The following is a 25,507-nucleotide window of genomic DNA, read 5'->3' as shown; positions in this document are numbered from 1 at the left end:
TGCCCCTGGCCCTACCATGAGTGCAAAGTGCACGGACCAGGCCTGTTGGCAGCCCTCCCGGGGTCCTTCTCTCCCTGGGGGTCCCTCGCAGCTCTCGGCTGGTGCCTTCCCACCTCGGCACCCAGCCCAGCCCTGGGTTCAGCCTCGTGGGCAGGTCCCCAGCATCCTCTTGGGACCCACTGGACAGCTGAGAACAGAGGCACAGGGAGGGGCGGCCACCTCCCTGGACCTGTAACCAGCAGGAGTGTGATCCGACCACGGACAGCTGTCTCTGGGCCCGTGGGCGCCAGCGGGGGCCAGGTAATGGGTCCCCAAGCCTCCCATCTGGAGACAGAGCCAGCTCAGGTGGCTGAGACGCCCATGTGGGCATGAACGGCCAGTGGGCACAACCGGTCAGTGGTACAAGTGTGGACAACCCTCAGGGGCTGAGTCAGGTTCTCAAGGAGGGCTCCACAGGGCAGTACCAGTGGCCGGGGCCAGGCTCCATCTGGGCTCCTGCCAGGCCGTGGCCCCCCCCTGGGCCTCAGCACCCCCAGCAGGCTATGTTGCTCCATCTGGCTCCAGTCCCCGGGTGGCCTTGTTTCCCCTCTGGTCCGGAGGCTCCGAGACCACCCAACCCCATTCCCTCCTGGAGGCTGGGCCTTGTGGGTGCAGTGCCCAAGATGACCACTTGGGGGCAGCAGCCACCAGCCTTTCCCAGGAGCTGCCTGGAGGTGAAGGGCCACCCTGGTGGTGAGCTCTTGGCCCTCCTGTCCCTCCAGCGGGGCTGGTGCCAGCCTTTGTCCTGCTCAGGGGACAACCACATACAGGGGAACTACTGACACCCAGGTAATTCCAGCTTCGGGGCAGCTCTTGGGGAACTGGAGGTTGGGAGGGCTGGTACAGGGCCAGGGACTGGGTAGGACAGTGGAGTGACAGGCAGGGCCGTCCCTGAAACCATGACATCTAACAAAACACCAAGCCTGAGCCTCAAGGGCCTGTGGCTTCCCCTCGCCCAGCCTGGGGCAGCAAGCATACGTGCCAGCACTGATGAGTGGGCAGGTCAGGCTCTGGCCAGCTCTGGCTGGGCAGTGCCCGCTGACTGACTGCACCAAAGCCTGGGGACAGTGCAGGAGCGTGTGGAAGCCCACCCAAAGGATTCAGATTGAATCCTAGCAACAGCCTCTCCTGAAGAACAGGTCAGAAAGGGCACTGGCACTGCCCTGGGACTGCAGGTCCCATCTGGGTGTCACCAGGCCCTTGCTGTGCCCCTGCCATTCACAGGGTCCTGGGCTCTGCCGTGGGCAGGCACAGGTAAGAGCCACAGCAGGAAGACGCTGCATTAACAGAGGTATAGTCTCCAAAAGAGGGGAGTGTTCTCCCTCTACCTGGTGTGCACTGGGTCTGCTCTGATGGCCGTATTTTGAGGGGGATTTGGGCCGACTGAAGTGTCTTGGGGATGACAAAGAATCTGGATTCAGCGTCATATCCAGAGTGACTAAAAAAGTGACGACAGGGGACAAGGTAACAATCTGACTTGGATGGTGCCAGCAGAGGCAGGATGGCCAGGCGGCATCTCAGGCCCCGCCCCCCAGCTGGCCCTGCGGCAGACCGGCCCCAAGAGGTGTGAGGCTCTTGCAGCGCCCAGGGTGAGCCTAGCCCCTGTCCTTGGTCCAGTCTGACCCCACCTGCCCCCAGCCTCTTATCTGGCCCGGTTTCCTCCACCTGAGGGCTTTGCTCCTGCTGTGACCTCAACACACCTTCCCCACCCCACCTCCAGGGCTCTCGGCGGCCCTTCCCAGGAGAGTATGCAGTCCACCCGCCCCGGGGGCAGCCTGGACACCCGGTGCTGCAGGCTCCTCCTGGACAGCGGGACCCGGGGCCAGGGAAGGCGGCGTGCTGCACGCGGGGACTCGGAAGTGCGACCACACCACCAAGGTGGCCAGAGGGCCCCGCGTGCCGCTGACCGCCAGGCGCGCCCTTCCTGCGGCCAACTGTTCCCGCGGCCCGGTCTCCTTCCCGGGAGGCTTCCTGGAGGAGGCGGCCGCGAGAGCGACGCGGAAGGAAGCCTGCGACCCAGCGGAGCGCGGGGCGGGGGCGCAGTGCGTCACGTGGGCGGCCCAGGAGGGACGGCGACGCGGCCGGCGCGCGGCAGGTGCCCGGGCGCCCCGCCCGCCGAGCCCGCCCCGCCCGGCCGCACAGGAAGTGGGAGGGTCGCCGGGAGGAGCCGCCCCTCCGCCCGCCGCCTGCGCGCCCCGCCGCCCGCCGCCCGCCGGCCTCCGCCCCGCGGCGCAGGTGAGCCCGCCGGCAGGTGAGTCGGGAGGCCGCGCCCGGGCCGCCCGCGACGACCCCGCGCAGCGCCCTCCGGCCCCGCCGCGCCCCGCCGCGCCGCTGCCCGGGCGGAAGGAAACGCCGGCGGCCAGGGAGCCGCCGGTGACCCTCCAGGAGCCCTGCTCTCGCCCGAGTTCAGAGGGGAGAACCCACCTCGGCAGCCACCCGACGGTCAGCTCCGCTTCCCCGGGAAGGTGGGGAGGGTTGCCTCCCAAACTCTGGGAACCGCGGGCACCTGTCTTAGCGGCCCTGCCTCCTTTCCTCGTCCGTGAAATGGGCACAGAGGTCCCTTGTGAGGTTGAGTGAGCGCTGGCCTCTGCGTGGCACCTGACAGGGGGAACTGGAATCAGCTGGTGGCTGCCCAGTCCCACCTGGAGCCCAGGCAGGTCTCTTCCTTGTGTCCCTGTAAACAATCCAGGCACTACCCAAGGTGGAGGTTAGGGATGCCTTGAGGACAGACAGGCCAGGCCTTGAGTGGTCCCTGCAGCAGGACCTGGCTGGGACCAGCCGGAGGGTCCCAGGTGGCAACCGTCTCTCTGCCCTGACGCCTCTGGTGTGGTGCCCAGCGTGTGTCCTCGGGGTTAGGGTCCTGGCTGGGTGTGAACTAAGGCAAGTTTTATAAGCCTCTGAGCCTCAGTTCCCTCCTCTGTGACATGGGGTGATAGGCAAGTCCCCTTTGAGGGCAGCCGCTGCAGAGGTCCTGTTCTGGGGACACATGCACCAGCTCCGGTGATCCCACAGCCTGGAGGAGGACGTGCAGGGGAGAGGTGCTGAGGGCCGGGGAGGCCAGAGTCTTGGGGGCTTCCTGGGAGGAACGTGGTCTAAGTCACCTGGAGGTGCCACCCGGAGAACCGGGTGAGAGTGGTCAGGTACGCCTACCTGCTCCTCACCCTCTGGGCATATCTGGGGAGATCTTTGCTGCCAGGGCGTCCCCAGGGCTCGCATGAGCACCTGAGGGCAGTCCCTCTCCACCCTTGTGGTGAAACCAGGCACCGACGGGAAGCAGCCTGTTGGGGTCCCCGCCGCTGGCAGGGCCTGCTACCCCTGGGATCGCAGCCTGCCTTCATGTTTGGTGGAGCGGCCACCCAGTCTGGGGGTTTTGGTTTCGGTTTCTGTCTGCTCAGCCTGGCCCTCCCTTGCTCAGGTGACCGTCCCTCTGCAGCATGGAGGACGGATCCAGAATCCCTGCTCACCAGGTTCCAGGTGAGAGACACCATCTAGGTCAGCATGGGGCCTGGCTCCTCGCCTGGCTCTCGCTGACAGGAGGCCTGACCCAGGAGCTCAGGTTCCCGCTGCACTGGCTCCTCACCTGCCAGAGAGGGAGACACCCACCTTTCAGAAGCTGAGGAGGGGCCAACAGAGTGGGCGAGAGGACCACTGGAGGCACCGTCGGGCTAGCTGTTTTACAGCTGGTGACTGGGGCAGCAGGTGACCTGTCACCTGTCCAGATAGCAGTCAGGGTCAGGGCTCTGGTCCATCCTGTACCTTTGGGGTTCCCTCGGGTACCAGTCAAGCCTGGGCCGGGGCCTGGGTTTATGGGGGGTGGAGTTAAAGATGGGAACCACAGAGCCACAGCTGGGTGGCCACTGGCTGAGCCAGGCTCTGTGCAGAGCTGGGCTCTCCCACTGTGAAGGGTGACCCTCTACGCGGCCATGAGGGCTCTCTCCACCTCAGCACTGTGCCAGCTAAGGGTGTGGGGCTGCCCCCGGTACAGCAGGTGCCAGCAGCATCCCTGGCCTCAGCCCACAGGTCCCAGACTGGTGACTACCTGCACAGCGTCTCCAGGCATTGCCAGGTCTCTCCTGGTGGGCAGAGCTGCTTCCCGCTGAGAGCTGCCGAGCCAGCGGAACCCGCTGGTGTGTGCTGTGGTTTACCAAGCCAACGCCTGTCCCTCAATCATGTGGGACTCCAAGTCCCAAGCTTGGCTGGGCAGAATTACCAAGCACAAGGGCATCATTGTGGGCTGACCAGGGTCGGGATGACATGGAGAGAGGCCAAGCCCCGCCGGATAGGGTGAGGGCAGCTGGACTCAGAGCTGGGATAGAAGGACAGGGTGTCACACATTCACCCATCAATTCAGGATTTGAGCCCCACTTTGGGGGCCGGCTTGAACGGGAGGTTGTTCCTACCCCGCCAGGACTCACAGACTTGTAGGCCATCGGGGACAGGCAGCCAGACCACCTGAAGCTCTGGTGCAGTGTGTCTTTGTAAGGGCTTCACAAGGCTCCCCGCTCAGAGTCCAGGCTGCCTTGCTGGGGAGCAGATCTGCCTCTGACCCCCAGGTGGCCTCTGCACCGCATATGGCCTCTCTGGGAAATAAGTCTTGCAGACTGTGTGGCCAGCTTCTGCTTGGAAGGCAGCTGGAAGGAGGGTCTGAGCTCTTGGCTCCTGAGTCGGACATCCCGAAGGAGTCCGCTGGACGCAGACATGGGGATAGGACTGGGTGCCAGAAAGTACTGCAGAACATGGGCTCTCAGGTGTGTGCACTGAGCACATTACCTCCCACCAGCCTCTTCCCTAAAAGGAAGCAGAAGCTGCCGCAGATGTTTGAGGACAGCCTCGTGCATGAGTATCTGAGACACAAGAGGAGAGCGTATGTACAGGAACTGAGCTCTAGCCGCCAGCTAACAGAAGAAAATCTGTTCAAAAGAAAAAGTGATCCTGTCCTCTACGTAAATAGAAGACATTATATCCATAAAACAAGAACAGGGTGCTATGAATAAAGAGTAACGAGAAGGCAGAAGAGAGATCTCTGGAGAACATGGAAACAATATGGACGATTAAATAGAGGGATTTTCCCAAAAAGAGAACAAAGAGATGAAAAAAGTAAAAGAGAGACAAGAAACAGGGAGAACATTTCAGAGGTTTCAGTACTGTTAATCACATGTGGCCAGCCCTGCCTGCTCACCTTTAGGGAGGGGTCCTGGCAGAGGCTCAGCACCAGAGGCCAGGGGCAGGCGGAGTAGAGCAGGCTGGGGCTGGGAGCTGCTCGGCGGCTCTCAGGTGTGTGCTGGTCTTCCTGGGGCCCTGAGAGAGAGCGCGGAGTGGAAGAAATGACCGAGAAATAATATGAGAAATCACATGCTGCCCCAAACAGGGGACGCCGACCGGAGGTTCCACCAGGCACCTAACTCAGTGAATGAATGGGGGGTCCCAAACCCTTCACAGGGCTGGGGTGGAGAGAAGCACAGGCCACAGTTCAACAAGAGAAATCAGAAGGGGGTTGGGATGCTCCACCAGCAGCAAAGACAAGGGAAGGGAGCTCCATGATTCTGGAAGAAAACAACCTCCGCCGGGAGTCTCTGGGCTCGTAGCTCCAGCCAGGGGCAGGCAGAAGGAAGACCTGCACGTCTTCAGGCCACCAGAAATCTGGAGCCTAAACTGCCTCCCGGGACAGGGCGGGGATGTGCTTTGGCACAGCCAGGGAGGAGGCCTGGGGCCAAGTGTTTGGTGCTGGGGAGAGGTCAGCGGAGGCCCGGGGCTACCTGGAGGCCTGCAGGGTACCCAGCCGAGAGTCCGTGGGAAAACCAGGAGGGGCTGCTGCCGTAGGGACTGTGCTGTCAGGAGGCACCGGCAGTGACCCTGGCACTCACCAAGAGGAGCAGGGACAGGGCCGGGAGGGGGTCATTGACCAGGCAGGCTGGGGCTCGGCACTGTGTGGCTGAGTAGGCCAAGTCCACATCTGGGCAGGGCTGGGGCTGGGGACCAGCTGAAGGGCCCACAGTGGTGGCCTCTGGAGATGGGCAGCAGGGGGACACCGGACAGGCTCAGAAGGCATTCGGTGCGATCTGGTTTGGAGACAGGTGCGTGTAGCTCTTCCGTGTTGCTGAGACTAGAGCACAGAAGCCACAGCAGTGCCCGTGGCAGCCACCACTCCCGAGGACTCCTGCGGGCAGGGACAGGTGCCCATCCCTTGGGGGCACTGCTGTGCTTTTACCCTGGGTCCCAGGCAGGCAGCGACCCAGGCCTGTGGGTGTGGCCGCCTTGCTCACCTGACAGGCTCCCTGGGGGCAGCTTCTGGGCCTGGAGTGGACTTTACCCTCTCTTGGGAGAGGCTGCCACTCTCCAGGGATGGTGCCATCTGCTAGAGGCCACCCCGCGTGCCAGATCTGGGCACTGGCTCAGAAAGCTGACAGACATCTGTGTGGTGGGAGACGGGGCCAGTGAAGACTCTTTGGTGCCTCCTGCCCCTTGTGGCCATGAGGAAGGCCCCAGTCCTTTTTATGGTCAAGGACCACACAGGGCGTTAGTGCCTCCGGCCGCATACCCTGGGGCACTGATAAAAGTCCAGAATAAACCGCTTTTCCACCCTGGTGAGTCCAGGCAGGTTAACAGGGGCCTGTGATCCTGGGACAGCCCTGCCCGGGTCTGCCCCTCGTCACCATCAGGGAAGTCACCAGCTGGGGGAGGCCTGCTGCTGCTGTCCTCACAGGCCAGGCTGCAGGGAGGCCGGGAATGCTCTGAGGAATGTGCCCGCCCTCCCGGGCAGCCAGGGCTCCCAGGGCCACCCCTCCCCTCGTGGGGGCCCTGGGCGCTCCCAGCACTGGCTCCCTGGGTGGTTTAAGTAGAGAACTTGTGTCCTGGGAGGGGTGGTGGCTTCTGGAGCTGTGGGGACAGCCAGCTTCCTGGCGTCCTGCAGTTGCGTCAGCCTGTGGCCAGCTCTGCCTGCCGCCCATCAGGGAGGGGTCCCCGCAGAGGCTGAACAGCCTGGCCGCAGCAGACGGTGGCAGTGTGGGATGTGGCTGTGGGCCGTGCCGTCTTCCTGGAGCCCAGGGAGCTCACCAGTCTGCACCTCTGGCTGTGACCTCCCCTGGGAAGGAGGTGCTGCTGGCCTCCCAGGGCTGCCCTCCTCTCCAGAGGCATGGGCAGATGGCAGGGGACGTCCCAGCCCTGCTCTGAACCCAGAGTTCCACCTGCAGCGTGGGCGGAGGACTGTGCCTCGTCTTCCCGTCTGGACTCCAGGCGGCTGCCCTCAGTGACTCTGGGCGTGAATTTAACACTCAAGGCTCTGGACAGGGGGCCCTCTGGGTGGAGGCTTCTTGGTTTGTTTTGTTTTTTAATCAAAGGGACCTGGTTAGAGCCGGGACGTCTCCACATGGCCTTTGGATCCTCAGGCCTCCCAGGCGGGGGCCTCCTACTGTTGGTGTCGTGTGGGGAGCTGGCACATCCACGCTCCATGCAGCCTGTTAAACAGCCCCGTCCACCTCGGTGCCCGCAGGTGGGAGCAGCCCTGCGGTGCCCGTGTGCAGGCTTCGGAGCTGAGGCAGAGGCAGTGTCCTGGGCCCTGGGGACATGGGGTCTCCAGGCCTCTGCAGGGTGGGCCCTGTGCAGGGGAACGCGGTGGAGAGCAGGCCCTCTGAGTGCATGGTCAGTGGCCCGAGGCGGCCTGGCCCGGCCCGACCTGCCCGGGCATGAGGGCCCACCTGGCTGCCTGTGCACCGACCCTCAGGCGAGCCTCACACAGCGTCCACATGGGCCTTCCGGCTCCTCCTGCTCCTGGGTCAGTCGGCACCACACGTCTTGGCCACCAGGGTCTCAGGCCACTGGGGCTCCACCTGGACATGCTCCATGCTCCTGGGTCCAGGGCTGTGAGTTTGCCCCCGAGTGGTGTGTCCCTTCTAACCACGTCCCTCCTCGCTGGCCAAAGCCAGTCTTGGGACTGTGTTGTTCCCAAGTGGGTAGAAGGTGGCCCTGACTTGTGCCCAGAAAAGGACGAGGGCTGGGCCAGGGACCAGCACCCGTGGCAACATCGAGCCTGTGCTGCCCATGGCCGCAGGAGCTGCTGGGCCAGGGCTGGAGGGTGACAGGCAGGTCGGGGACGAGAGAGGACAGAGGGATGGAGGGGCTGGGAGGACGTGAGCTGCCAGGAGGGACAGGCCAGCGCGTCCCGGGGAGGGACATGCCGTCCAGCCTCAGGCTCTCGGCTCCTGGGGCTTCTGCCCTGGGTCAGGAGGTGTGAGTCCTGGGCTGTGTCCCCGGCTCTCCGGCTCGTGCCCATCTCCTGTGCCTGGGGTCGCCTGCTCCTCTGCCATCAGAAATGTGGGACGGCAGAGCCACGTGGCAGGGGCTCGTGGACGGCCAGCCTGGCTGCAGGGTGGGAGGCAGGATGTCACAGGCCTGGCCCGGTGCTGGTTCTGTGCAGCAGTGTGTGTCCCAGGCAGGTCCTGGGGGCGCTGAGCCAGGTGGGGCCGGGTCACAGTCACGCAGCCTCGGGGCGGCTCCCAGGATGAGCTGTCCTATGTCCACCACGTGGAAGTGGCCCCGGGAGGCCCAGTGGCCATGCCACCAGGTGTCTCAAGCAGCAGCGAGGGCTGAGCCAGGTTCTAATCCTGGTCTGTGGGTCCCTAGGGCCTGTGTACCCAAAACGCACCAGCTCGGGACTTGGTCTGTGCTGTGGTCAGAGGACGCAGAATGGACTCCAGGGTCTTCCCTCCACCACGGAGCCTGGCCCAGCCTCCATCCTGATGAGCCCCTGAACAGGAGCAGGTGTGAGGCTGTCCCCGCCTCCGTGCAGGCCGCCAGGGGTCCTGGGGACTGGACCTGCCGACGACCTGCCCTGCTCCGCTCTAACCTGCGTCACTGCCCCCTCTGGCCCCCACCCTGCCCATGCTGCCCCCTGGGGCTGCAGCAGGGCTCTGGCGCATCGGACAGATGCTCAGGCGTGGGAGGGCTGACCCCCAAGAGGCCTTGGGAGGGAGGCCCTGCTGACCCTTCTCTGCCCTCCACCCCAGGACCCGTGGCCGCCCAGCATGTCCCAGCGGCACTCGGACGGCGCTCTGGAGGAGAAACTGCTGGAACACCGCTTCCACTCCGAGCTGCGGCTGGACGCCCACGGGGACCCCGTGTCCCAGCTCCCTGTAGCGCGGGGCTCCCTGAGGTCCAGGACCAATGCTGCCTTCGAGCCCGAGGCCTTGCCACCCCCAGGGGACCAGGAGCCCCCACACATCGTCCTCAGCACACAGAGCCCCGCAGCCCTCAAGAAGGGCACCCAGCAGATGATCCCCAGGAACTTGGCCGTGGCCAGCAGGGCCAAGGCCCCAGCCCGTCACCAGAGCTTTGGGGCAGCTAGGCTTAGCAAGGAGGCCGCACGGAGGGACCCCCAGCTCCTCTCGGTCCCCAGCTTCTCCGTGGACGACATGGACGTGGACCTGGGCCCCGTGGGGATGCTGAAGCGAAACCTGCGGAACCAATCCTACCGGGCGGCCATGAAGGGCCTGGAGGCTCCCCGCAGCAAAGAGGATGCCCTCCATCTCAGCCCCAAGCTCCAGGCTCTGGCCGAGGAGTCCAGCCAGCCTCCCGCCCGGTGCCAGGCCAAAAATAAGGTAGGGGCCTGCCTCCCAGGCGGGCAGGATGGGAGGTGCCCTCAGGGCTCAGGCGCCCGCAGACAGGAAGGTGGCCTGACCCTCTAGACCCCCCTCGCCTGCACCCACATCTGTGTCACTGAGAGCCTACTGTGTGCCGGCTCTGGACAAGCTCACTGAGCCGAGACTTGTGGTCAGACCCTCAGTGTGAACGTCCTGTCCTGTCAGGCAGCGGAGCCGCGAAGGCTGACGGTGTTGCCAGGTCTCAGGCTGTAGCATCCCTCCTCCCACCCAGGGTGGGCAGCAGAGGCCCCGAGGGACCCACCCCCTCTGAACCTGGCAGTTGCCGCCTGTCTGATGGCTTTGTAACAGCGACCACCCTGGCGCAGGCCGCCTGCAGCCCCGACATCCTCAGCCTGACCCCTGCTGCTGCTCCCCCACCCCCTGCCTGCCTCAGTGGCCCTGGGCCAGCAGCACACACTTCCCTGGGCGGTGGTGTGGCCAGGCTGCTCAGGTCACTGTGGCCCCGGGGAACAGAGGGACCTGAGGGGCTCCTGGACCCATATCCCTTGCCCTTTGTGTCATCGTTCCCCCATGGCTGGAGGACCAGGCCTCGGCTGCAGGCAGCCACGGAGCAGGACGTGTGTTCTGGCCGAGCTGCCCTGGCCCTGACCCAGCTCTGAGGGCCTCCCGAGCCTGCTGCCCGTCTGCTTGGTCTGCTCACCCGGGGCGGGGTCGGGAGGGGCCTTCTCCATTCTCGAGATGGCTGACTCAGAGTTCTTCCCTGTGCAGAACAGGGGTCTGTCTGGGCTGGTGCTTTGCTCCGACTTGTCCAGAAGCGGACCCAGGCTCAGGGGCAGGCAGGCCTTTGTGAATGTCCTGGGGTGGGGCTCTGCAGCGGTGTGGCCTCAAGCAAGTAGAGCAAGTTCCTGGGCCTCCTGGGCCTCGGCACCCGTGTGTCAGTGGAGGGGACAGCCCTCCTCCGTGGCATGCTCCAGAGAGCAGCATGCAGCACATGGGCGCAAGGAGCAGGCTCCGCGTCCGTGGGAAGGCTGCGTGCGCTTAGGGGCATCTGCTCCCAGCTGCAGCCCCAGAAGCCAAGACCACCTGTCAGAGCAGTGGCCGCCACCAGCCTCCCCGTGGGCCCGTGGTGGCCGAGGCAGGTCCTCATGCTCCCAGAGCCAGCCACAGTCCTCCATCACAGCCACCCCTGCTGGGACTCCAAGGTGGACAGACCCTAGACCCTGCGGGGCCTCTGCAGGGGTTGCTCTGGCCACGGTCGGTGCTCCTGGGGCACACTGTGTGCCCCCACACAGTCCCCAGACCCACATGATGTGTCCCACACTGTCCACCGGCCCATACTCTGTGCCCCCCCACACTCACTGCCCCTTACCCTCTGTCCCCCACATGTCCCTATCCAGTTTCTAGGACAGAGGGGCCGCAGTGAGACCCCCAGGGCTGGTAGGGGCTGCGGGAGCACAGGAGGGCTACAGCAGTTAGGAGGGCCTGGGGGGACAGGAGGAGGGACAGGGGAGGCCCGGGCGGGAGGAGCAGGCCGGGAGCACCACACCCCACAGTACAGGGCTTTCTGAGGACCCAGAGACCAGCTGGCTTCCCTGGAACCATGCACCTGTGAAACCCTGTGTCCCAGCAGAAGCGTGGGCTCTGAGGGGCAGCTGGGCGGGCACTCCCTAAGAGCCTTGTCCCCTGGTCACCTCTGCCATCCCTCCTTTGGCTCCTGGGGTCCTGGCCAATTCCAGTCCTGCTCCTCCTGCCGCACCAGGTCCTCTTCTCCAAGGCCTGGGACAGCCCAGGTCCCACCCCACCCTCTGCTCCTGCTCTGCCCTCTGCCAGCCACCCCTGTCCACCTCGGCTTCCCACAGTCACCCCGGGCTCCCAGCCTGCCCACCTCGGCTCCCCTCCTCCCCCCTGGGTGCCCACCCCTGCACCCCTCAGCTCCTCTCCGTCCCTCCCAGGCGCCCACCCCTGCCCACCTTGGCTCCCATCCGTCCCCTGGGTGCCCAGCCTGCCCACCTCAGCTCCCCTCCGTCCCCCTGGGCTTCACCCCTGCCCACCTCGGCTCCCCTCCGTCCCCTGGCGCCTAGCTCTCCACACCCTCTTTCCCTAGCATGGGGCTAGCTCAGCCCTTCCCCCAGGCAGTCCTCCTGGATCTGCCAGTCCAGGCCTCGGCTTGGTTGCTTGGCCTTGCAGGTCTCGCCCGGGTCTCTGGGTCCCCAGAACAGAGTCCCTGTGACCCGCCTTCCCCTTCCCGGCTGACTGGGGTGTCCCCTCTCTTGCCAGAGGACTCTGGGTCGGAAACGAGCGCATAAGGGCTCCTTCAAGGATGGTAAGTGGCCCTGAGGCAGCTGGGGGCTGGGCCTGCCAGCTGGAGCCAGACTCACTGGGACTTTCCTGGGCGGGGTTGGGTGGCTCAGAGGGGGCAGCAGGCCAGAGACGGGGGTCCTAGGGCTGATGTGACTGTGCCACCTGATGGATCCACAAAGTCTCAAGGACAGGACAGGACAGCCCCACACTCACCCAAGCACCCCACCCAGCCAAATCAGAGGGCACCAGCCCTGCCAGGCACACGCTCTGCCCGCTGTGCTCTGCCTGGGATGTGTGAGGTCTGAGGGCCGCCTGGTGGGTGTCAGGGCTAAGGAGGGGGGTGATGGCTGGTGCTTTGCCTGCTCTGCTGAGAGAGTGAGGCCCAGCCTCTGCTGAGAGGTCCCAAGGCCCAGTACCCCCCAGGAATTCCACCCCCCAACCCCTGGAAGCTTTGTGGATGGCCATAGCCTGGGAGCAAGGACCTGGGCCTCCTGTGTGATCACCTTGGGAAAGATTGTCCCCAGGAGAGCAGCAGCAGTGCCCGGGCCTCAGGGCGAGTTGATGGCAGCAGCCTGAGCTGGGAGACAGCCTGGCCATGTGGGCATGCGGTGTAGACAGGTGCCCCAACAGCACCTAGCACCCCAGGCCCAGCCTGCCCCCCAGGCCAGGCCCCGCAGACCCTGCAGAGCTCCGATTTGTCAGCTGGCCCCTGGCCCAGAGGTGCCACATTCCGCACCAGGCTGCCACCTGCCTCCAGGGCCATCCCGCTAGGCATGGGAGCCAGTTGGCCAGAGGGAGGCCTGTCTTGAGAGCCCACACTGCCTGATGCTCTCAGGGGAGCTGGGGGGTCCAGGGGAGGCCTTGGCCCGCTCCCAGCCCCCAGGCATGGGGGTAACTCTGCTCCCCTCTCCAGACCCCGGGTTTTACCAGGAGATCCGGGAGCGGGGTCTGAACGCCACCCACGAGTCCGACGATGATCTCCTGGATGAACCCTCCAGCCCTGGGGGAACCCGGAAGGTGGACACCACCATCGTGGTCAAGAGTTACCGGCCTGCCCAGATCACCTGGAGCCAGCTCCCAGAGGTAGGGTCAGGGCGGGCCGAGGCCAGCCGGGTGGCTGCAGGAGGTCCCCTGGCATTTCCCACTCCAGCCAGGACGGCCACGTCTTCACAGGGAGGTGGGGCAGGTCCCCTGCTGTGCCAGGCCCACCTGGGGGCTCCGGAGCCTTGAGCTGTCCTTTCCATGAGGGCACCTTGGGGGTGGTCACTGGGGGAGGAAAGCACTTGGGGACACGTGAGCTTATCTTCTGTCATCATGCGTGAGGGGGGCATCCTGCTTGGACTGACCTGCAGGGCACTGTGGGTACAGGGGCCCGTCCTGCTGGGAGAGCCCGCCAGGGCTGAGTAAGGAAGTGGCTAGGGACGGGGCTGCCAGGGCCGGGAGCAGGCCAGGCCATCCCCTCCCTTGTCCGACGTCCCTGCTCCGCGGGGCCCTGGGCTCATTGGAGAGCAGGTCCAGGAAGTGGTCTTGATGCATGAGGGGTGCTGGGGGCAGAGCTGGCCGCTGTGGACAGGCTCATGAGCCTTGTCCCCCAGGGCTATGGGTGTGGTGGCTGTGGGAGGGTGGGCCTGGCTTCCCTTCCTCTCAGAACAGTGGGCTTTCTGTTTGCGGTCCCTGTGGGGGACCTTCCGTGCCTGCTATGGGACCCCCTGGGGGCCCAGCAGAAGGGCAAGGCAGGGCCCTCCCCACACCCCAAAGTGCGTGTTTACTGCCTGCTGGGAGTTGAGCTTGGGCCCCCCTGGGTGGGGCCGCCACGCTGCACCCAGCAGCACGGCCGGATACCCAGACCAGGCTGGGCAGGAGGTGGCATGGGGCCCGGGCACTGTCGATGGCCTCTGCCCAGCCCCGTGGGAGGAGAGTGCCAATCAGGGCAGCCCTGGTCCTGAGAGGCAGTACCTCAGGCTGTGTGGCAGGCCACCTGTCCTGGCATGCTCGTAGGGACAGGGTGTGCCGTGACTTGAGGGAGCCACGCTCCAGCCAAGGCAGCTGGAGCCATGGCCCTGAGGGCGGAGCGCTCTTGTGGCCCCACCTCAGTGTCACCGCCTTCCCCTGGCCAGCCCCTCCCCTGGGCTCTGCCCCTCTCCCAGCTCAGGTGCTTAGGAGAAGCCTGCCCGCTTGGCCATCCCTCTGGTGACCCCGGGGGGTCAGGGGCTGTGCCTGCCCCAGGACGGTGTCCAGAAAGGAAGAGGGGGTGAGGGGCTTGCTCGGCTCTGAGCTGGGCACAGGTGGCTGCGGGTGTTTCAGTGGGGTGACTGTCCCAGTGCCCACCCTCCCCGGGCTGTGGTCCAGGGCGAGGACAGAGTGGGGACTTTGGCTCCAGCCTCCAGGAGGGGCAGCCTTGCTCCCCACGCTGTGCCCCCGCAGGTGGTGGAGTCGGGCCTGCTGGACAGCCTGTCCACGGAGGAGCGCAAAAGGCAGGAGGTAAGGCAGAGGGTGCTGCCCACCCCCTGTGGGCCACCCAACACCCTGGGGAGAGCCACGGAGATGTTCACCCCCATGGGCCACCTCCAGGCCAGGCACAGTCAGCCCCTCAGGTCAGCTCATGGTCCTCAGGCTTGGACGAGGATGGGAGCCCTGGCCTGTTTCACGTAGCTCACAAGTGGCTGCACCAGAAGGCAGACCCGGGGAAGTCTCTTGCAGCTTGGGAAGGCTGTCCTGATGGCCCTGTCCAGCGTGTCACCCAGGGCCCCACCCCACCTGCCCCTCCTCCACCCCATCCTCAGTGGCACACTCCTCCAGGCGGGCAGCTCACCGTCCACTCCCCCCACAGGCCATCTTCGAGATCCTCACGTCCGAGTTCTCCTACCTGCACAGCCTGGGCATCCTGGTGGCCGAGTTCCTGCAGTCCAGGGAGCTGCGGGCAACCATGACCCAGACCGAGCACCACCACCTCTTCTCCAACATCCTGGACGTACTGGCCGCCAGCCAGAAGTGAGACCTGGCTCAGCCTTCCACAGTGGGCCATGGCTTGCGCCGCCCACACGCCCAGGTCCCTGGGAAGGCCACCTTGCCCTAGCCAGTCATCACTGTGAGGCCGGCTGAGGCGGTTGAAACCTGGCCTGTGACCCTGGGGCTGTTTGAGTGGCCACTGGCTGGTAGAGCTGAAGCTCTGTGGGCCCGTGAGGCCCCTGCGAGCTGACCATGGGGACAGCAGGGGGTGGGAGTCCTAGACTCACACCAGCTGGGGCACCCCTAGGGCACAGCCCGGGCCCACGCCGTGCCGGTTCCTATGCGTGCTGGGCATGGAAGGCCTCCGAGAGCGTGTGCCAGAGGTCTGCAGGGCACAGGCAGCAGTGCCCGTGGTGCCCGGTCTCCGGCAGCCTCGAGTTGCAGCCCCAGGTCGGGTTCTGTCCAGGAGTGTCTGGTGGCCAGGCTGGGCTCTGGTTGCAAGGCCTGGGCAGGGAGGGCCAGCCGTGCAGGCTCAGGTCCAAGGTGGGGTGTGTGCGTAACCACGTGGAACCCCTCAGAGGCCGGCCCGGCCCAGGAGACCCTGGGCCTCCTCCCACTCTCTGCCCTCAGGCTGGTTGACCTGGTGGGTGGGTGGTCAGGTGAGCCCTCGGGTTGTGTGGTTCCAAGTCAGAGCCAGCCTGGACTTCCCGAGCCCCACGCAGAGCCTGCTGCCTGGGGCCACCCTCCCCCACAAGGAGTTTCAGGGGGTCAGAGAGCAGGGAACTGGCCTGTCCCTGGAGACAGGGACTTCCTGTAGAGCGTCCGTTACTGCTGTGGGAACCTCGACAGAGGGGGAGGGAGGCTGTCTGGGTGGCAGCTGCCCCTCAGGCTGACCCCCACCCCCACGCAGACTCCTGTCCCCCAGGGCAGCCCTCTCTGTGAGGCAGCGTCGTGTTTACTTCTGGCCTCTGAAGGCTTTGGACTGGCCATTGCTGGGATGGAACTCCCTGCCACCTCCCCCGGCCACTCACAGTAGCCTCCCCTGGAATTCAGCACTGTTTGGGGTCAGTGTCTGATGGCCGTATCTCCCAGACCTCGCTGAAGCATCCCAGCTGACTGGCCCGCCTCACCCAGGCAGCAGGGCTCCTCAGGGTCACCACCTGCTCACCTGGGGCCATCTGCTCCTGACCCACTGTCCTCTCTGCCCGGCCTCCCTGGGCAGTGCCTCCTGAGGGTTCCTGCTCATGGGAAGTGAGGTCCCTGTGTGAGTGGAGGGTCTGGCTGGCCACATTTAAGCCAGGAGGGGGCTTCTCAGATGAACAGAGGTCTGGTGGGGAGGGGATACCCCACCTCCTTGGCCAGGGCATGGAGCAGTAGACAGGGCTCGGGGTCTGGCACTGTGAGCATCCAAAGGATGGACTGAAGGCCCCACAGGCCAGGCAGCCATCACAGGTCCAGCCGAACCCAGGGTGGGACAGGGGCCTAGTGACAGCAGATTAGCTCAGCTTCATTACCCTGGGCCAGGGTCTGCCTCATGGAGGAGGTCAGGGGCTGGTGGTCACTTCCAAGGAGTCTTTCAGGAGCCCAGTGTGCCCCCTGCTATGCCCTGGGCTGCCCACTTAGAACAGGGTGTCCGTGAAGGTGGACCGTTTTGGAAGCCTGATGCACCCCCCAAGCGGCCTCTAGCCAAGTTACGGAGCTTGGCTGGCGGGGCTGCCCTGATGTAGGACCTGTCCTGGGGGCGGTGGCCTGCCTTGTCCTTCCAGTCTCCACGTGCAGCCCCTCTGTGTGCCCAGGGGGCTGGATGCTGTGTCTCTGTCGCTTATTCCCAGGGGCAGGCCCAGGGCTGCAGGTGCTCAGGGAGCGCCCCAGGGAGGCCTGTGAGGAGCTGGTGTGTCCCGAGCTCCCCGGGCAGGGCTGAAAGCCTCGCCGCAGGACACCCGGCTCTCCCACCTCGGCCCGTCAGGCTGGGGATCTGGCCTGCTGAGCAACCTGCGTGTGCACATGCGTGTGTGTGCACCTCTGTGTGCCTGTGCTCGTCCGTGTTACGTGTGTTCACGGGGTGGCCCACCAAGATGGGCCCTTCGCCCTGCCTCCCTCTGAAGGTTCTTCGAGGCCCTGGAGCAGAGACATAAGGCACAGGTGTGTGTGGAGGACATCAGTGACATCCTGGAGGAGCACGCCGAGCAGCACTTCCACCCCTACGTCGCCTACTGCTCCAACGAGGTCTACCAGCAGCGCACCCTGCAGAGGCTGACGTGAGTGGCCGCCCCATCTGTACAGACCGCCAGGCCCCCGCCAGCCCCTGGAGGGACAGCTGTGTCCTCTGTTGCAGAAGCAGCAACAGCTCCTTCCGCGAGGTCCTGCGGGAGATCGAGAAGAAGCCTGCGTGCGGGGGCCTGCCCATGATCTCCTTCCTCATCCTCCCCATGCAGAGGGTGACCCGGCTGCCACTCCTGACGGACGTGAGTGTGCAGCCAGGCCAGCCTGCGGGGAGATGGCCTGGGCACAGCCATCCCCTCGCCCGTGGGAACCCACCCAACACCCCTCCTCCACACTGGCTGGTCTGCATTGATTGGTCAGTTATGACAGCGGTTACCAGATGGTGTGAACCATCAGGGTCACATGTGCCACCTGCTGCACGAGGACCCAGCTGAGCCTCACCGGCTGCACACGGAGCGCTCAGAGAGGTGTCCTCACTGAGGCGTGGCACCTCAGACTCTTGGGCCCCTGGACGTGTAAACCCGGGCCTCCGGGGGCTGCTCCCAGGCTGGGGGGAGATGGCCTCGGGTGGGAAGGGGTGGGGTGAGGTTCCACTCCTCCCATCAGCCTGGCTTGCTGAGCCCCAGGGGCTAGAGGTCACCTGGGGGCTGTGTACATCAGTAGGGACCCTCGGGAGCCCTCGACCCCCCGCAGCCCACCCAGGCTCTGGAATAGGGGAACCCTCCCTTCTTGCAGACCCCCAGAAGGGCCCTAGCATCTGGTGTCTTCCTTAGACGCTGTGCCTCAAGACCCAAGGCCACCCTGAAAGATACAAGGCCGCCAGCCGGGCACTGAAGGCCATCAGCAAGGTGAGGGGTCAGGGCAGGGACTGCCCCCACCCCACCTGGTGGCACAGACCCTGGGGCAGCGTGGGGGGGGGTCCTCTGTCCCGAGCTCTTCATAGAACTGTGGAGACACTGAGGCCTGGGGCCAGGGGACTTGCCCAGTCAGTGAGACCCCAAGACGAACCAGGCCCACCCAGCGCCACCAGAAGGGGAGGGCGGGCCTCGAGAGCTGCAGAGCCAGGCGTGGAGGGCAGGCTGGCTCCCCTGCTGACCACCGGCCTCTCCTGCAGCTGGTGAGGCAGTGCAACGAGGGGGCCCACACCATGCAGCGCACAGAGCAGATGTACACGCTGCACACGCAGCTGGACTTCAGCAAGGTCAAGGTAGGGGCTGCCCCAGACGCCCTCAGACCCCTGCGCACCCCAGGCCCCTCTCCCTGCTGCCGTCCGCCTGGGGTCAGGGGTCCAACCTGTGGAGCCTGAGCTGGAGAGAAGCTTTGGGGGCCTGGCCTGAGGGACCTGGGGCCTGTGCCCGTCCCTGTCCCTGGGGCAGTTTCCCTGTGGGAACTTGTCACCACCCCCTCAGCTCGCAGCACTCCTCCGAGGCCGAGTGGGCAGAGGGCAGGCCCAGCCCTCAGGGAACTAACCTAGGTAGTGGGCAACAGGCCTGGCCTGTGGCTGTTCCTGGGCCAGGGCTCCCTGCTGGACACACTGAGGACAGAGGGGCAGGAGTGGCCAGAGGCCAGCCCAGACCTGTTTCTCATGGGGCTTGCATTCTGGGGAGGGGGCAGATATCACCATCTCGGGTCTGGACAGCCTCCCCAGGAGGCAGGACTCAGATCCAGGCCTCCACAGACCACCCCTGAGCACCCACAGCTGGCCTCACCCCTGTATTGCCCAGGCTCAGCAGCCACCCCCCAGAGTGGACCTGTGTGGGCCTCTGGTCCTGGTGTTCTGTCCAGTTGGCACCCCTTTGTCCATTCAGAGGTGCCCTAGTTTGGGTGATAAGTCACAGGCCCCCCAGGTCAGGACCACGCAGTGGAGCCTCAGAGGTCCTGACCAGGGCAGCAGGCTCCTGGGCTGGTTGGGGTGGAGTTTGTGGAGGAGGCGTCCAGTAATGCTGCCCTTCATGTGCTCAGCTCTTGATCCTGTCACATTTGGGCCACGGCACACCCAGCCTCAGCAAGATCCTGGTCCCAGGCCTGGCTGACCCTGAGTGGGGCTCTACCCCAGCCTGGTCTTGAAGCCAGCACTGCCATGGGCCTGGGTTGGGGAGGGCAGGTTGGTCCAGGTAGGGGACGCATGGCCAAGGCCCAGAGGTGGGAGTCTCTGGCGCGTCTTTGGGTGTCCAGGAGGAGAGCAATTGGATGGGGGTGGGAGCCAGCCCGGGAGCGGGGCCCCCAGCCCAGCAGAGCCCCATCTTCCTGCCCCCTCTTATTTGGGTCCTTTGGTCCCCATCCCTCTCCACCAGCTTGGCCCCAGGCCCCCAGGGTGGGAGGCAGCTCTGTTGCTGAGTCAAGGTCAGCACCAGGTACTAGCATGTGGCCATCCCAAGCTGGCCCCCGACCAGGCCTCATGCCAGGGGCACAGCATGGTGTAAATGCCATCAGCTTTGCCACTCCGGGATGAGGTGGTGTGCGCCCTCCCTGGGACTGGTCTCTGTCCCCAGTGCAGGCTGAACGTTGAGCCAGTGCCCAGTGGGCATGACTGGAGGTTGCATGTGGCCGTCCTGGGCTGTGGGCAGGGTCAGAGCCCAGGGCCCAGCGCAGCACCTGTCGGTCAACTGGGCAGCCCTGATCCGAGGCCCAGGGACCTCTCGCCCCAGCCTGCCCAGCCTCCACGGGGCAGCCAGCTGGACGGCCGATTGCCCCCTCAGGGGCCTTGTTCATCTGTCCTCTCTGTCCCTAGTCCCTCCCCCTGATCTCTGCCTCCCGCTGGCTGCTGAAGCGCGGGGAGCTGTTCCTGGTGGAGGAAACGGGGCTTTTCAGGAAGCTCGCCAGCCGGCCGACGTGCTACCTGTTCCTGTTCAGCGACGTCCTGGTGGTCACCAAGAAGAAGAGGTGGGCCTGGCCATGAGCCTTGGGTGTCGGGAACGACAGGGGTGAGAGGACCAGGAAGAGGTGGGGCCGGGGAATGGAGGGAGCCAGAAGGACGAGGGCAGCCGAGCCCAGGCTCGAGGCTCAGCACTGCTGCACGCGAGGTGGGGTGGCCCTTGGCTCCTCCAGCCTGGGTGGCTGCCCCGGGCAGGGCTCCAAGGCCGTGGCCTCTCAGCTCAGGGGAGGGAGGGAGCCCTCGGAATGTCTGTGGGAGCCCAGCCCAGCTGTTGCAGGGCAGCCCTGACTGCCCGTGTCCCACAGCGAGGACAGCTACGCGGTCCAGGATTATGCCCAGATGGACCACATCCAGGTCAGGAAGCTGGAGCCCTCGGAGGCCTCTCTGCCGGGGGGTGGCAACCGCAGCTCCTCCGTGCCGCACCCCTTCCAGGTGACCCTGCTGCGCAACAGTGAGGGCCGCCAGGAGCAGATCCTGCTGTCCTCTGACTCCGCGTAAGACTGGGGGGCTTCCTGGGGAGGGGCGGCCTGAGGTCCACACCTGTAGGCATTGCCACGGGTGCAGAACCCCGGACAGTCTCACAGCCCGCCACGTGGTGCTTGTGTTCCCCAGAGGGCACCTCAGCAGATAGAGGACTGAAGTGTCCAGTGACCAGGAGGAGGAGTGTAGGAGGGGAAGAGCAGGCAGGGTGGGGTGTGGGTGGGGTTGGTGACCCCAGGAGAGGAGCAGGGAGTGCTCAGTAGGGGACATGGCTGTGTGAAGGCCCTGAGGCAGGAGCACCCTGCCCTGGAGCAGTGAGGTGGATGGCCAGAGGCTGGAGCCCATGAGCTGGGGACAGTGGGCAGGTCAGCCGCAGGGAGGCTGGCGCCACCTGGGGGCTCATGGCATCCCCCGGGAGGGAGGAAGCAGGGCCTCACTCTTGTTCTGCGGCTCCCAGGAGTGACCGGGCCCGGTGGATCACAGCGCTTACCTACAAGGAGAAGCAGTGGAAGGGCCTGACCAACAAAGGAGGTGAGCGGGGGGGCTTGCAGACGCAGCCCCAGGGTGGGAGCAGCCTGCAGGAGAGGCACTGTACAGCCCAGGGCGCACACCACACCCACCCCGGCAGCGTGCCCAGGTGTGTCTGCATGTGCACATGCGTGTGCGCGTACCTGAGCACACACACCCCTTCAGAGGCCTTGGCCTGCCCCATAGCTGGGAGCACAGGCCACACAGCTCTGGCCCGGCCCTGTCCCCTAGGGGAAGGAGTGCCTTCTGCCCATGCTGGGTGCTTTGACCTTGAAGGCAGGGTCCTGTTCTGCAGCCTCTGGAGGGCCTGTGTTGGCCTGAGGGACATGTCCGTGTGCTGGGACCCCTGTGGCCTGAGGGACACTGCCCTGTCCGTGTGCTGGGACCCCCTGTGGCCTGAGGGACACTGCCCTGTCCGTGTGCTGGGACCCCCTGTGCCCTGTAGACCATGGGGTCTGTGGAGGCGGTTGGCGGGGACCCTGCTGCCTCAGGCTGCACAGAGCTCCTGGCTGAGCCTCGCCTGGACTTCTGATGGCCAATGCCCCTCTCCACCAGAGCTGCCCCAGGTGGAGGTCACCAAGGCCTACTTCGCGAAGGAGGCGGATGAAATCACACTGCAGCAGGCAGATGTGGTCCTGGTCATGGAGGAGGAGGCCGGTGAGGGGGGGGTCAGGCGGGCGTGGAGCATGCTGGGTGGCAGGATGACGTGTGCTCAGGGCCTGCTGCCTCCTCCCTCGAGCATCTCGTCAACGGGAGGACTGTTCGTCCCCAAGTCACGGGATCAAAACCAGCTCTTGCGCACTCTGTGCCCTAGGTGGGGAGAGGCTCTGCTCTCCTAGGGCTCCCCACTCAGCTGGGCCCGAGTGTGCCTGCAAAGTGGGACAAGCACAGCCCTGACGTCCCTCTTAGTGGGCGGCCTAGGGGTGGTCAATGCCAAGCACTGCCCAGGCTCGGGGGGGGGCCCGAGGCCCGCCTCTCATGCCCACTCTCTCTGTCAGGGTGGCTCTTTGGAGAGAGGCTGCGGGACGGAGAGACGGGCTGGTTCCCCGAGGACTTTGCCCGCTGCATCACCAGCCGTGTGGCCGTGGAGGACAACATGCGCAGGATGGAGCGGCTGCGGGTGGAGACCGACGTGTAGGCAGCCCCCTGCGGCCCAGAGCCACCTGTGGCTTCTAGTCCCAGCCAGAACGTGGCCCAGGCTCCAGGGAGCCTGGTGGGACACTCCAAGGCCCCACATGCTGCCGGCTGAGACCCTGCCTGAGGACCCCACCCTCCAAGGAAGAGCCTGGAGGCAGCATGTCGCCCCCCAGCCCCTGGCCACCTGCCACCCACCTGCTGGGCACCCGTGGGGCAGCCACGCCCAGGCTCAGTGATAGAGATGACTGAGGCCACCACCTGCCCACGCCCCTCCTGTCCCTAGTGACAGGAAGGCCTGAGTGCTGAAGGGCCGTGTCCTGAGAGGCGTGCTGCCAGCAGGAGGAGACCTAAGGGCCAGCAGGAACACTGTGACCTTGAGGTGTAAGATGACAATAAAGTGTTTCTTCAGAACTTGGATTTCTGCAGTGAATCTGAGTCCGGGCGAAGGTCACGTTTGTCCTGGTGAAATTCTGAAAGTGCTGTGGGTTGGGGCTGGCCCCTGAGTGAGGTCACCTCCTGCTCGTCCTTGGCTCTGGCCATTGTTCACCAGCTGGAGTGCCCTGGGCAAGGCCTGTGGCTCCTGCTCCTGTGGCGAGGGCCCAGGGGGAGTGACAACAGGACCTTGGAGGGCCCATCCTGGCCACTGGGAGGGGGGTGAGCACCCAGATTCCACGGGATCCCCTCTGGGGGCCTGCAGTGAAGGCAGCCCCCTTCCTCACGCACCCCCAGCCCTCTGGGAGCCCTCTGGGACAGAGGTAGGAGAGGCCCCAGAGCCCACCCGGGCTGGCCAGGTGGGAGGACGGTCCAGCTCTCTGGGAAGCCCGCACTGGCCCTCCTGCATCCTGTGCTGACGCCCTGGCCTTTCTGGGCCTGGGTGCTGCTGCTGTTGGGTGGGGGCCCCACACACGCTGGAGTCTGCCCTGACCCTGCATCTGCAGAGGCCCACCCGCCATGAAGGTCGGGTGCATCTTCTCTGGGTGCGAACCAGCAACAGTGATGGAGCCGCGCGGGTCCTTCAGGCCCCGGGGCGGCCCAGGAGGGGTGGGCACGGCCTGTGGGAGGGCACTGAGTCAGGGAGCTGCCGCCCCAAGAGGGAGAGCCGGCTCCTCTCTGTGGTCTTCGTGGCCTCTGGCAGCTGGAAGGGCCGAGCCCAGGTTCAGCCCAAGTAGGACCGTCCTGGGCAGGGACTGTGGTCAGTGGCTGCACTGCACGAGGAGATGGGCAGGTCTTGGAGAGAGAGGCCAGGTCTGGGGGTGACCCACGGGAGAGAGGCCCCGCTGCCCCTGCTCCTGGACACGTGGGCACATCAAGCCTCCAGTCCCTGCCTGAGGCTTGAGCCGGGTGGCCTCTTCTCTTTCCTGCAGCTGCTGTGGGACACGCAGGCTGACCAGGCGTGTGTGTTGAGCGCTCACGTGCCGTGGCCTGCCCTACTCAGGAGCACGGGCCTTGTCTTCATGGCAACCCAACTGCCCCACAGTCCTCCTGCCAGTCCTCACCACTCAGCCCCAAGGATCAGGGTCCAGGAGGCGCAGGCGGGCCCTGCACTTGACTCCCCCAACCACAGTCCAGCCAGCAGAGCAAAGTGGCCACAGGCTGGGCTCTGCCTCTGAAGCCTGTCCTTGCTTGTGGTTAGGGCAGTACGGCTTCATCAGCAGGGGAAGGACAGCCCTGGGCTGGAGGGTGGCTGGGGCCACCTCGGTCCAGCCCAAGCCAGGTCTGCTCAGGATAGGCCACCCTCCCTAGCAGTGAGGAAGGACAGGGTCTGGGCTGCCAGCAAGGCATGGGGGCTGTCAGCAAGGCAGGCCCAGCCGGGCCCCGCCAGTCCCAGTCCACAGCCGAGGCAGCCTGATGGAGCGTGGTCCCCCGCTGAGAACCCTCAGCCTCAGCCCACCCACTGTGTCAGGTACTCCCCTCCCGATAATGGGGGTCCTGTGGAGGACCCTGCCACACCACCTGGCTGGGGGGCAGCTGGCACCCGGGGCAGGCCTGCCGAGCCACCCTTCCTCCTGTCCAGATGCGTGACGCAGGGAGGCCCTTGCCTGATGGAATCCCCACTGCACTCGGGGAAACGGAGACCCCAAATCTCTCTACCCACTCCTGGGGTCACCGGGCTTACGGAGGACTCTCAAGGCTTTTAATGACACCAGCCATCTCCAGCAAGACCTGTCTCAGGACGGGCGGAGTGGGACCAGGCAGTGCCTGGTGTGCCAGCCTGGGGCCACATGGGCACTGCGTCTGCAGGGAGTGGGGACAGGGGCTGTGGTCCATCTCAGCAAACATCAGTGTCCAGCCCAGCCAGTGAGGACCCCTCCCAGGCCCCGGGGCGCCCCGCCCTGTGTGCCCTTGTGGGCAGGGCTCCCGTGGAGGAGGCCGGCCCCTCTGTGGGACCCCCGGTGCTGCTCTGCACCTCTGGCTCACTGGTTCCAGCCCCCCCCCTCCTGCCAGCCACAGTGTACCCTTGGGCGCCCCTGCTGGCTAACAGAGGTATTGCTGCCGGACCCTGGGACACGGGCCCCGGGATCCCAGAGCCCCAGCAGGTCTGGTGGTAGCAAGACTGTCCCACCCCACACACTGCTGGCATGTCCGTGACCCTGCTCATGTCCTCATCTCTGCCTGCCAACCCACTCGACATCAGACCTGGACCACTTTAGACATGGCAGAGGCTTCCCCAGAGCCATGTGCATTCCATTGCCGGGCCTTTGATTCAACAGATTGGAATCATGTCAGGTGCAAGGACTGGGAGGTCCCCTCTGTCACATCACAGTTGTCCCTTGTTTATGTATAGATATGCTTCTGTTTAGGTCTTTAAAAACTCAGAGTAGAAATCCTTGTGCCAGACTTGTGCCCACGTACCTGTGGGTTTGTTGCCCTGGTGATAGTGTCTCAAACTGCTTCCTATTTGGCTATGGCTAATGTTGAAGGGCTGGTGACTTCTGTAGGCTTTATAATTTATATGACACATGGCTTTATTGCCAACCTTGGTGAATCTTATTAACTGCAGCCCTCGGCTGGTGCTTTTCTAGAGATAATCCAACCCCCTGAAAATCACAGCAAGTTTGTCTCACGGCAGACCCTGGCACCTAGTGCTCACCGGACAGCACTGTTGGGGCCTCTGAGCTCTGGGGGCTGCAGGCACTGTTTTCCAACTCTTGGTCCAGCTCCAGGGTGTCCAGCAGGGCACTGGCAAGCCCCTGCCTCCCCAGACCCCGCGTTCTAGTGGGGAAGGGGGGAGGTGGGAGCTGAGCAGAAGCCGTGGTGGGCACGCGGTAGGTGTGGGAGGCCCTTGGATGGCAGGGAGTGGACAGACCCAGATTCATTTGTGGCTCCACTAACCATGACCCTGGTACTTGGCCACCATTATTAGTGCCCCTTCTGTACT

General features: G+C 65.1%; 1 protein-coding gene across 1 annotated transcript; it reads left to right on the top strand.

The window, feature by feature from the left end:
- The first annotated feature begins 1,938 nt into the window (after positions 1 to 1,938).
- Positions 1,939 to 22,434, top strand: ARHGEF16 (Rho guanine nucleotide exchange factor 16). The gene is made up of 15 exons (XM_081308601.1): positions 1,939 to 2,274; positions 9,042 to 9,632; positions 11,913 to 11,958; positions 12,850 to 13,019; positions 14,361 to 14,417; positions 14,767 to 14,927; positions 16,991 to 17,143; positions 17,221 to 17,350; positions 17,882 to 17,956; positions 18,223 to 18,315; positions 19,840 to 19,991; positions 20,289 to 20,477; positions 20,921 to 20,994; positions 21,547 to 21,648; positions 21,990 to 22,434. Exons 2-15 carry the CDS (start codon positions 9,060 to 9,062, stop codon positions 22,127 to 22,129), a joined length of 2,115 nt encoding a protein of 704 aa, XP_081164727.1. The 5' UTR covers positions 1,939 to 2,274; positions 9,042 to 9,059; the 3' UTR covers positions 22,130 to 22,434.
- Positions 22,435 to 25,507: the final 3,073 nt, after the last annotated feature.

Source organism: Spermophilus citellus, assembly GCF_964194105.1.
Source record: "Spermophilus citellus genome assembly, chromosome: 9".
Classification (NCBI taxonomy): Eukaryota; Metazoa; Chordata; class Mammalia; order Rodentia; family Sciuridae; genus Spermophilus; species Spermophilus citellus.
This window is presented reverse-complemented; position numbering and strand designations above follow the sequence as displayed.

Bases quoted from the DNA above. Each gene is read 5' to 3' on its own strand.
- ARHGEF16 (XM_081308601.1), top strand. From the start codon at position 9,060: ATGTCCCAGCGGCACTCGGACGGCGCTCTGGAGGAGAAACTGCTGGAA. The intron at 17,144-17,220 runs GTGAGTGGCCGC...CCTCTGTTGCAG, and splicing joins CGCACCCTGCAGAGGCTGAC to AAGCAGCAACAGCTCCTTCC. The intron at 18,316-19,839 runs GTAGGGGCTGCC...CTCTGTCCCTAG, and splicing joins TGGACTTCAGCAAGGTCAAG to TCCCTCCCCCTGATCTCTGC.